The sequence below is a fragment of the Aethalodelphis obliquidens genome, unplaced genomic scaffold (assembly GCF_003676395.1).
Source record: "Aethalodelphis obliquidens isolate GAN/ISIS:26980383/991018 unplaced genomic scaffold, ASM367639v1 scaffold11, whole genome shotgun sequence".
NCBI lineage: Eukaryota > Metazoa > Chordata > Mammalia > Artiodactyla > Delphinidae > Aethalodelphis > Aethalodelphis obliquidens.
The window spans coordinates 28,382,193-28,394,614 of NW_020837955.1; the positions used below are offsets into that span (position 1 = coordinate 28,382,193).

Here is a 12,422-nt window from a genome sequence, read left to right on the forward strand (position 1 = left end):
TTCACCGTTATATTTACCTTTTCATTTAAATTCTTTAGCATACTTATAATAGTTATTTTAAAACTCTTTATCTGTTAACCTTAATGACTAAGTCATTTGTTGGTCTACATTCATAAACCATGTTTTTACTTCATCATTCTCTTTTTTCCCCTGCTTTTTTGCATGTCTTATAATAGTATTCTTGACATAGTGTAAAGACAAAAACAGTAGAATCTGAAATATAAACATTTTGAATTTATTTCCTTTGGAAGCATTTTATTCTATTTTGTATTTGATTAATGGACTGATCAGATTCTTCCCAAAATTAAGTTGAGCTGGTGCTGAGCTGAATCTCTAATTAGATTGGATTCATCTGAGGTTAGTGTACCCCAGCCTGTGTCTATGCTGCCTTTTAAAAAAAATCTTATCAGTATTTGATCTGAGAGTGGGTCCATCTCCAGTTTTCTGGATTCTTGGTTCATGTTGGGACTTAACTCTAGCAGGGTCTCAGAATGCAAGCACCACAAGAATATGTAGGAATATGAGGTTTCTCTTCACTAACCAGCCCCTTCTCCGCTGCCTCTTCTATGGCAAATTTGGAGATCGGAGGAGAATTAAGAAACCAAGCCATTTGCTTTTGTGTTTAGAGCTCATCCAGATCCCATGCTGTCTGTAAGCCTATATTTTTCACACGATGTTTGACTGATTTCTCCTTATCCCTGAAAAGTCTCTCAATGGGAGGCCTGTACTCAGACCAGGTCGTAGGTATGAATGTTGCCACAGCTCTTTGCTCACAAATGAAATGCTTGTTTCTCTCTAGAATCCATCAGAGCTTCTTTGTATGTACTAGATATCTCCCAGAAAAGAATGGTAATTATTTTGTCTGGGTTTTTCTTATTTCTATAAGTGTGGTCATTTGTATCTTTCTCCATCTGAATTGGAAGCAGAAGTTCTTTACATGCTTGAATTATGAAATAATGAAAGATGGTAAAAGAACTGTCTTTTCCATTTCCCCACCTATCCATGGATCGGAAATTCAAAAAGCTCTTCATGTCTCAGTAACATCAATACTGAGGATAACCTACCCACTCAGGGCATGATGCCAGAGTCAGTGCCCAGGAAGGTGTGCTAAATGCCAAAGAATGGCTGATCCAGTCACACTGAGCAGCTCCCTCCTGAGAAAGCTATATGTGAGCTACTTTGCTCTCCCAAAGCAATAACTTTTTACTTTTATTAGACTCAGTAGCCAGAATTTCTTGAGCCACGTCCAAAATTCAGTACTCCAAATTGTTAGGAAATATCACTTGGTGTTTTGCATCTGTCTGGTTGGTGTTCTGCAATATATGTATGAAAACACGTGCTTCAGAAATACCTCTATTAAGTATTTCTGTTCCCTCCACACTTCACAGAAGTCCCCATATACAAAGAATAGCTGGATAGTTGTGAATGCCTTTTACCTGTTGCTAAAATTTCTAAGAAGTTTTTGAGTGCCAGAAAATCATCTTACCTTCTCTTAGTTCTTTAAAGAAGACTTGACTAGATGTCTTCACTTTTTAAATAATTTGCTGGAAATCACATCCTTAATAAAGTTTGTAAAAAGAAAGTTAAATATAAGTGTGCAAAGGAATGATTATTCTTTTCTGCTTTATAGCTTTATAGCATAATGGCTAAAATCTTTTTTAATATTTTGTATTTATCAAATAGAACATTTTCTGATGAATTATATTTGAGGCTCCCTCCTTTCAGCCATGTTTATATTATAACATGATGTGAACTTTCATCGGTTCTGCCTTCTGATAGAAAATATTTTAGTCTGTTCATCTCCAAAATACAAATACAATAATTTTTTTTAATTAAGTTCATTCACATCAGTCTTATGATTATTCAGGTGGCATTATTATTTTATGAATGGAGAGAAATGATTTACTGGTAGAAGCTCCTCAAAATAAGTCTTACCTTTTGTGATGCCAGTCCAGTCCTTCAGGAAGTATTTTGCTAGATTTGTAGTTCCCTGGTTCTTCTCCATAACTTTATGGGGCAGCAAAGTGTTGAATACCTATTGTATTATCCGCCACCCCCTGTAAAATATATTGAAAAGGAGAGGAAACCCATTTTGCAGTTTGTGACCCAGTAAAAGGGGCCTTAGATCAAGGATATGATGATTCATTCTGGGTAATTGTGAAAACAGAAGCTCACTTTATAAGCTTGAATGCCGTACTTCCACGCTGATTCCCAAGACCCCTGTGAAAAGGATAGAAGAAATGCAGAAAGAAACTTTTCTTTCCAGGAATTCATTTATCATGCTGTGACATGTAGAATTCCAGCATATAGCATCAGTTTTTATGTTCTTTTATGCTTCCCATTGTTTCTTAATCTCAAAAACATCCTCACAGTCAACAAGTACAATGTTTATAAAATTTATGATTTCTCAAGTTATTTCAATAGAGGCAGTATGGCTCTTCCCACTCTAAAGGTATTATGGAAGTTTGAAGAACTGAAAGCTCTAAACTCAGTATATCACATCTGCATTGGTATATGCCTGTGACCTTATATTCTTTCTTTATTGGTGTTGTTGGTGAGTTTTTACACCTTAGCTGTTCAAGAAAAATAAATCTAACAATGTTCATTTTTTTAATGAAATAATCCCTAAATGTCTATTCTGTCCAAAAATAGTCTTTTTAAAATAGTCCCCTCTTTTTTTTTCAATGATATTTGTACTATTTTATTTAACTGGGCATTATTAAAGCAATCAGAATTTAGAATTTATGATTATTTTTACATAATAGAAAAATTTTGAAATCATACATGCAATGCAGGTTATTGACAATGATCATAAAATAATCCCCTCTTAATTTGTTGCCTTCTTTTGTTTTGATTGGGGTAGGAGAACACATAATGAAAAAACTGTACGTAACTTTTTTCATTCTACAAGTGTAAACATTTCTAATATGTTTGGCCTGGAATTTTTTTTAGTGGAGCGTTAAAATGGAAAGTAGCAAATAAGTAATTAAAAAAGAATTCTGTTTCCAACAAATGCATGGTATTTGCCTGTTAAGACCAGGACATATATGCACTCTTGCCAATATCTCTTCTTTTGCCAGATGGGGTTAGTACTTTGGATGCTAAGATATTTTCCAGGAGGCAAAGAGACTGAGGGAGTGACTTACAACTCCTGAAAAGGCCTGAGCTCTTTACGTCTTGTTCCACTGATTCCTTCAGTAACAGACTGTAGATCCATTCAGAAGAGTTTTTATATACTCCAGTGAACCTGATAGAAATGTGGCTATGTTGTCTGCATTCCAGGGTTGCCTTCTCCATTGCCACACATGATATGCTTTGAGAGCAGGAATACACCACAAACCTTTCATACACTCCATTTTTCACTTTCTTTTATTCTCTCATTGCTTTATTCCTTCCATGAATACTTACTGGAAACATTATGCTGGTGACAAGACACCATAGTAATAACCTATTTCCTATTTCTTTGAGATAGATATATATATATACTCTCAACCTTGATAGAAGATATTATATAACGAGGATTTTGCTGAACTAATTACAGTGTTGATGGTGTTCATAGATATTAGAGATTTTTAAGTTAAAAGTGAATTAAAATTGCTATGTTATGGGATTTTTTTGTTTTATTGTTTGTTTGTTTAACATCTTTATTGGAGTATAATTGCTTTACAGTGCTGTGTTAGTTTCTGCTGTATAACAAAGTGAATCGGCTGTACATATACACATATCCCCATATCTCTGCCCTCTTGCGTTGCCCTTCCACCCTCCTTATCCCACCCCTCTAGGTGGACACAAAGCACTGAGCTGATCTCCCTGTGGTATACGGCTGCTTCCCACTGGCTATCTATTTTATATTTGGTAGTGTATATATGTCTATGTCACTCTCTCACTTCGTCCCAGCTTACCCTTCCCCCTCCCCATGTCCTCAAGTCCATTTTCTACGCCTGCATCTTTATTGCTGTCCTGCCCTTAGGTTCTTCAGAACCTTTTTTTTTTTTAGATTCCATATATATGTGTTAGCATACGGTATTTGTTTTTCTCTTTCTGACTTACTCCACTCTGTATGATAGTCTCTAGGTCCATCCACCTCACTACAAATATCTCAGTTTCATTTCTTTTTATGGCTGAGTAGTATTCCATTATATATATGTGCCACATCTTCTTTATCCATTCATCTGTCGATGGACACTTAGGTTGCTTTCATGTCCTGGCTATTGTAAATAGAGCTGCAATGAACATTGTGGTACATGACTCTTTTTGAATTATGATTTTCTCAGGGTATATGCCCAGTAGTGGGATTGCTGGGTTGTATGGTAGTTCTATTTTTAGTTTTTTAAGGAACCTCCATACTGTTCTCCATAGGTGCTCTATCAATTTATATTCCCACCAACAGTGCAAGAGGGTTCCCTTTTCTCCACACCCTCTCCAGCATTTATTGTTTGTAGATTTTTTGACAATGGCCGTTATGACCAGTGTGAGGTGATACCTCACTGCTGTTTTGATTTGCATTTCTCTAATGATTAGTGATGTTGAGCATCCTTTCATGTGTTTGTTGGCAATCTGTATATCTTCTTTGGAGAAATGTCTATTTAGGTCTTCTCCCCATTTTTGGATTGGGTTTTTTGTTTTTTGATATTGAGCTGCATGAGCTGCTTATAAATTTTGGAGATTAATCCTCTGTCAGTTGCTTCATTTGCAAAGATTTTCTCCCATTCTGAGGGTTGTCTTTTTGTCTTGTTTATGGTTTCCTTTCCTGTGCAAAAGCTTTTAAGTTTCATTAGGTCCCATTTGTTTATTTTTGTTTTTATTTCCATTTCTCTTGGAGGTGGGTCAAAAAGAATCTTGCTGTGATTTATGTCATAGAGTGTTCTGCCTATGTTTTCCTCTAAGAGTTTTATAGTGTCCAGTCTTACATTTAGGTCTTTAATCCATTTTGAGTTTATTTTTGTGTATGGTGTTAGGGAGTGTTCTAATTTCATTCTTTTACATGTAGCTGTCCAGTTTTCCCAGCACCAGTTACTGAAGAGGCTGTCTTTTCTCCATTGTATATTCTTGCCTCCTTTATCAAAGATAAGGTGACCATATGTGCGTGGGTTTATCTCTGGGCTTTCTATCATGTTCCATTGATCTATATTTCTGTTTTTGTGCCAGTACCATACTCTCTTGATTACTCTAGCTTTGTACTATAGTCTGACGTCAGGGAGCCTGACTCCTCCAGCTCTGTTTTTCTTTCTCAAGATTACTTTGGCTATTCGGGGTCTTTTGTGTTTCCATACAACTTGTGAAATTTTTTGTTCTAGTTCTGTGAAAAATGCCATTGGTAGTTTGATAGGGATTGCATTGAATCTGTAGATTGCTTTGGGTAGTATAGTCATTCTCACAATGTTAATTCTTCCAATCCAAGAACATGGTATATCTCCCCATCTGTTTGTATCGTCTTTAATTTCTTTCATCAGTGTCTTATAATTTTCTGCATACAGGTTTTTTGTCTACTTAGGTAGGTTTATTCCTAGGTATTTTATTCTTTTTGTTGCAGTGGTAAATGGGAGTGTTTCCTTAATTTATCTTTCAGATTTTTCATCATTAGTGTATAGGAATGCAAGAGATTTCTGTGCATTCATTTTGTATTCTACTACTTTACCAAATTCATTGATTAGTTCTAGTAATTTTCTGGTAGCATCTTTAGGATTCTCTGTGTATAGTATCATGTCATCTGCAAACAGTGACAGCTTTACTTCTTCTTTTCCAATTTGGATTCCTTTTATTTATTTTTCTTCTCTGATTGCTGTGGTTAAAACTTCCCAAACTATGTTGAATAATAATGGTGAGAGTCGACACCCTTGTCTTGTTCCTGATCTTAGTGGATATGGTTTCAGTTTTTCACCATTGAGAACGATGTTGGCTGTGGGTTTGTCATATATGGCCTTTATTATGTTGAGGTAAGTTCCCTGTATGCCTACTTTCTGGAGGGTTTTTATCATAAATGGGTGTTGAATTTTGTCAAAAGCTTTCTCTGCATCTATTAAGATGATCATATGGTTTTTCTCCTTCAATTTGTTAATCTGGTGTATCACATTGATTGATTTGCGTATATTGAAGAATCCTCGCATTCCTCAAGAATCCTTGCATTCCTCAAGGATAAACCCCACTTGATCATGGTGTATGATCCTTTTAGTGTGCTGTTGGATTCCCTTTGCTAGTGTTTTGTTGAGGATTTTTGCATCTGTGTTCATCAGTAATATTGGCCTGTAGCTTTCTTTTTTTGTGACATCTTTGTCTGGTTTTGGTATCATGGTGGTGGTGGCCTCGTAGAATGAGTTTGGGAGTGTTCTTCCCTCTGCTATATTTTGGAAGAGTTTGAGAAAGATAGGTGTTAGCTCCTCTCTAAATGTTTGATAGAATTTGCCTACAAAGCCATCTGGTCCTGGGGTTTTGTTTGTTGGAAGATTTTTAATCACAGTTTTAATTTCAGTGCTTGTGATTGGTCTGTTCATATTTTCTATTTCTTCCTGGTTCAGTCTCGGAAGGTTGTGCATTTCTAAGAATTTGTCCATTTCTTCCAGGTTGTCCATTTTATTGGCATATAGTTGCTTGTAGTAATCTCTCATGATCCTTTGTATTTCTGCAGTGTCAGTTGTTACTTCCCCTTTTTCATTTCTAATTCTATTGATTTGAGTCTTCTCCCTTTTTTTCTTGATGAGTCTGGCTAATGGTTTATCAATTTTGTTTATCTTCTCGAACAACCAGCTTTTAGTTTTTTTGGTTTTTTTTTGTGTGTGTGTGGTACGCAGCCCTCTCACTGTTGTGGCCTCTCCCGTTGTGGAGCACAGGCTCCAGATGCGCAGGCTCAGCGGCCATGGCTCACAGGCCTAGCCGTTCCGTGGCATGTGGGATCTTCCCGGACCGGGGCACGAACTCATGTTCCCTTCATCGGCAGGCGGACTCTCAACCACTGCGCCAACAGGGAAGCCCCTAGTTTTATTGATCTTTGCTATAGTTTCCTTCATTTCTTTTTCATTTATTTTGGATCTGATCTTTATGATTTCTTTCCTTCTGCTAACTTTGGGGGTTTTTTGTTCTTCTTTCTCTAATTGCTTTAGATGTAAGGTTAGGTTGTTTATTTGAGATGTTTCTTGTTTCTTCCGGTAGGATTGTATTGCTATGAACTTCCCTCTTAGAACTGCTTTTGCTGCATCCCATAGGTTTTGGGCCATCATGTTTTCATTTTCATTTGTTTCTAGGTATTTTTTGATTTCCTGTTTGATTTCTTCAGTTATCTCTCAGTTATTTAGTAGCGTATTGTTCAGCCTCCATGTGTTTGTGTTTTTTACAGATTTATTCCTGTGATTGATATCTAGTCTCATAGCATTGTGTTCGGAAAAGATATTTGATATGATTTCAATTTTCTTAAATTTACCAAGGCTTGATTTATGACCCAAGATATGATCTATCCTGGAGAATGTTCCATGAGCACTTGAGAAAAGAGTTTATTCTGTTGTTTTTGAATGCAATGTCCTATAAATATCAATTAAGTCCATCTTGTTTAATGCATCATTTAAAGCTTGTGTTTCCTTATTTATTTTCATTTTGGATGATCTGTCCATTGGTGAAAGTGGAGTGTTAAAGTCCCTACTATGATTGTGTTACTGTTGATTTCCCCTTTTTTTTTTTTTTCCGGTGTTACGCGGGCCTCTCACTGTTGTGGCCTCTCCCGTTGCAGAGCACAGGCTCCGGACGCACAGGCTCAGTGGCCACGGCTCACGGGCCTAGTTGCTCCGCGGCATGTGGGATCTTCCCAGACCGGGGCACAAACCTGCATCCCCTGCATTGGCAGGCGGACTCTCAACCACTGTGCCACCAGGGAAGCCCTGATTTCCCCTTTTTATGGCTGTTAGCATTTGCCTTATATATTGAGGTGTTCCTATGTTGGGCATAAATATTTACAGTTGTTTTATCTTCTTCTTCTTGGATTAATCATTATGTAGTGTCAGTCTTTGTCCCTTACAATAGTCTTAATTTTAAAGTCTATTTTGTCTGATATGAGAAATGGTACTCCAGCTTTCTTTTGATTTCCATTTGCATGAAATATCTTTTTCCATCCCATCACTTTCAGTCTGTATGTGTCCCTAGGTCTGAAGTGGGTCTCTTGTAGACAGCATATATATGGGTCTTATGTTTGTTATCCATTCAGCCAGTCTATGTCTTTTGGTTGGAGCATTTAATCCATTTACATTTAAGACAGTTATCAATATGTATGTTCCTTTTACCATTTTCTAAATTGTTTTGGGTTTGTTATTGTAGATCTTTTCCTTCTCTTATGTTTCCTGCTTAGAGAAGTTCCTTTTGCATTTGTTGTAGAGCTGGTTTGGTGGTGCTGAATTCTCTTACCTTTTGCTTCTTGTAAAAGTTTTAATTTCTCTGTCAAATCTGAATGAGATCCTTGTTAGGTAGAGTAATCTTGGTTGTAGATTTTTCCCTTTCATCACTTTAAGTATGTCCTGCCACACCCTTCTGGCTTGCAGAATTTCTGCTGAAAAATCAGCTGATAACCTTATGGGGACTCCCTTGTATGTTATTTGTTGCTTTTCCCTTGCTGCTTTTAATATTTTTTCTTTGTATTTAATTTTTGATAGTTTGATTAATATGTGTCTTGGCATGTTTCTCCTTGGATTCATCCATGGGACTCTCTGCACTTCCTGGACTTGATTGACTATTTCCTTTCCCATATTAGGGAAGTTTTCAACTGTAATCTCTTCAAATATTTTCTCAGTCCCTTTTTTTTCCTCTTCTTCTTCTGGGACCCCTATAATTTGAATGTTGGTGCATTTAATGTTGTCCCAGAGGTCTCCAAGACTGTCCTTAATTCTTTTCATTCTTTTTTCTTTATTCTGCTCTGCGGTAATTATTTCCACTATTTTATCTTCCAGGTCACTTATCCTTTCTTCTGCCTCAGTTATCCTGTTATTGATTCCTTCCAGAGAAATTTTAATTTCTTTTATTGTGTTGTTCTTCATTGTTTGTTTGCTCTTTAGTTCTTCTAGATCCTTGTTAAACATTTCTTGTATTTTCTTCATTCTATTTCCAAGCTTTTGGATCATCTTTACTATCATTACTCTGAATTCTTTTTCAGGTAGACTGCCTATTTCCTCTTCATTTGTTTGGTCTGGTGGGTTTTTACCTTGCTCCTTCATCTGCTGTGTATTTCTCTGTCTTCTCATTTTGCTTAACTCATGATGTTTGAGGTCTCCGTTTTGCAGTCTGCAGGTTCATGCATCCTGTTGTTTTTGGTGTCTGCTCCCCGTGGGTAAGGTTGGTTCAGAGGGTTGTGTAGGCTTCCTGATGGAGGGGACTGGTGCCTGTGTTCTGGTGGAGGAGGCTGGATCTTGTCTTTCTGGTGGGCAGGACCACATCCAGTGGTTGTTTTGGGGTGTCTGTGACCTTATTATGATTTTAGGCAGCCTCTCTGCTAATGGCTGGGGTTGTGTTCCTATCTTGCTAGTTGTTTGGCATAGGGTGTCCAGCACTGTAGCTTGCTGGTCGTTGAGTGGAGCTGGGTCTTAGCGTTGACATACAGATCTCTGGGAGAGCTTTCGCCATTTGATATTACATGGGGCTAAGAGGTCTCTGGTGGACCAATGTCCTGAAGAGGCTCTGGCCTGACACCCAGCTGGAGCACCAAGACCCTTAGCAGTCCTAGTCTTCTCGAATCTTAAACACAAATTCAGAGCAACATTGGGATTCAGATAATCTGCTCAGGCCACCCCCTCCACACAGGTTCCCAGAGAGCCTTCTCCAAGCCCCTGAGGATGGAGGTTTCTTCCAGGTCTGCAATGTTTTAGTCTTTCCTCCTCACCGCTTATATGAATTTCACCTCTTCTTACAGACCTAATCCCAATTTCTCCAGGAAGTCTTATCTGATTTCTCCAGGCTAGAGCAAATATCCTCCTTGTCTGCTAGTGTTAGAGAGTCCCTGCAGAGGCGGGAGGCGGCTGTGGCTCACCGCGGGGACAAGGACACTCTAAAATTGCTATATTATATTGATTAAAGGAATTTAATGTCATGGTAATACCTAATAGTATGATAAAATTGAATATTGTAATTGTTATGCAAAGAAAGAAAAATGCAACTCTAGTTGTTTCATACTTCTCTGTTATTGGTGTCATCTTCCATTTTTATGATGCCTTTACTGGGAACCACATATCCAATTTTACCTTAAGGATAAATTGTATGGAGTTAGTAATAAAAAGCTAACGTCAATCTGAGAGGAGATAATATACTAAGAATGTACTATCCTAGGAAGAATTTGCAGTTTGTATAGGTGTCAAAAATATAATTTATGTTATTGTATTTAAGCAATTCTTATTATTTGGATTTTTCTATCATGAAAGGAATATACAGTCCTTTTTTTTGATGTGCCATGAAATATGAACTCTAATGTAACATTTGTACTTTAACTGCTAAATCATCTCTATTAGCTTGGGAGTTCGTGAGTGGAAGGGCTTGATCTTGGTTACTGGCCATGTCCCCAACATCTACCCCTGGCGCAGAGTAGGGCCTCAGTGATTATTCATTGAGTGCATTGATTCTTGGGTGCTATACAATTATGTGCATTTGTGTGGTACTCAATAGCTTTCAAAACATTTTTAGTTAGGTTATCTCATTTGACTATAACAACAATTTTGTGAGAAAGTTAGGACAGATATTTTCTTCCAATGAATAAAATTGCAGTTCAAGTGGATTATGGAAGACCTAGCTTAGGAGGGTGTCGGGGTCATAATAATCTGTTGTTTTTTTATATTGATCATAAGCATTCTATAAATTCTGCGCCTGTTGTCCTTTTGGTACTTCTGAAGTTTTTGTTTTCATTTGCACCCAAAGTCATCTTTCCTAACTCAAATTTTCTTGTCCATAGAACAAATTGGCCAGGAGATGTTGGAAAACCTCAGTCATGACAGAGAAAAGATACAGAGAGCACGTGAAAGAGTAAGTAGAAGTGCTACAATCTTTTCACAAATTCAGTAAATGAAAAGACAAAAAAATAAATGAGTATAAGGTCTTGGACATGTGCATAGACAGTAACAATTACATTGGTGTAAGCATGTGTAAAAATGGCTAGGGTGAAAGAGGGATATAGAGTTGGGGTGAGGGGAGTGTGGGATGGAGAAGGAATAAGCTGACTCTTTATGCCTCCATCCCAGAATGCCCCCAGGTAGATATTTTATTTAACACTATATCTAAGGAGAAGATCACTGAGGAAGATTTTGTGATATGTCAGGTCTTTCAGAGCAGAAGCTAAAAATATTGATCTCATCTTCCCTCAATTCATTTTGCTTCCATTTATATCTCTAGGACTGTGTACATTCATAGGGTGGAAATATTAATTAATTACCAGAAATAAATTAAACTTTGTCAGCCTGTGAGACATTTGCTTTTATATCCTGTTCAAGTATCCAATTTAAAGCTCCTGGGGTTATCTAGTATATGTAATTTTCTAAATCTAAGAATTTTCAGAGATAATGTAAGTGTCAAAAATGTACTTTAAAATATTTAAGCATTTTTTTATGAATTGGATTTTCCATCATGAAAGAAAATTATTGTTTGCCAGTGCACTTTAAAAATAATCTAATTCCATGAAGTTTCCTTTTGTTCTGTTTTAATGCTGCTTTTCTCCTCCTAGCTTCGGGAAACAGATGCTAACTTGGGGAAAAGCTCCAGGGTTCTGACAGGGATGTTGAGAAGGTAAGAGCCAGGTAGGGACTTATCTTCCTCTCTCTCTCTTACTTTTTTTTAAGTATATTTTTCATCTCATTGCAACCGGGCATGTTCCAGGCATGCAAGCTTCTGCTCTTAGTACCCTGTGTCAAGAACCTTTTGAAATGACAGAGCACTGATATTAACTCTCGTCTGGACAGGGACACACACTGAGTAACTTAGACTAGAGAGAAGGTTTGAGCTTGGGGGGTTACCTCAAGCTATGGAAAAAAATTAGGGTTAGACATGAAGTATTTTTTCATAGCCTGAGGAAGGCCCCATGGCAGGAACAGACTGATTTTATTTTCTATTTTGATAGGCTCCTTGCTGTAGAGGGAATGGTGGCCTGCAGTACCAGGAGCACACTTGGTATTAGCTTTGCCTCTGTTGCTTTGTTTTCATTTCTTTTTTAAGAGAGTCTGGGGAAACATTCTGACTTTATGTATACTTAAAAAAGATTTTTTTAATTTAAAGGGTATCTGAATAATGTGCAGTCACATGTGCGAGCAAACAAATGTTAATGTTTTATATGTGAAACTAACCTTTGATTGATGGAAGATATTTGGGAGAGTATGTGAAAGTAAATGAATGCATGTAGGTAACATTCTACGTTCTGTAATTTTGGAGGGGAGTGAGAAATGTTTCCATTGTTCCGAAAATTGGAGTCGCTTTTG

General features: G+C 37.2%; 1 protein-coding gene across 18 annotated transcripts in view; it reads left to right on the forward strand.

Annotated features, from left to right (window-relative positions):
* Positions 1–12,422, forward strand: part of VTI1A (vesicle transport through interaction with t-SNAREs 1A) — a 367,980-nt gene that overhangs the window by 190,194 nt on the left and 165,364 nt on the right. For 16 of the 18 annotated variants that reach the window (XR_003433924.1, XR_003433925.1, XM_027112587.1 and 13 more), the window contains 2 exons: positions 10,910–10,980; positions 11,675–11,736. Coding sequence is in view for 16 of the 18 variants with exons in the window: in XM_027112587.1 (XP_026968388.1) it covers positions 10,910–10,980; positions 11,675–11,736 (133 nt within the window). In the remaining 2 variants the exon portion in view is untranslated. Of the gene's footprint in view, positions 1–10,909; positions 10,981–11,674; positions 11,748–12,422 lie in introns of all 18 variants that reach the window. The other 2 variants (XM_027112604.1, XM_027112605.1) reach the window with 1 other exon arrangement.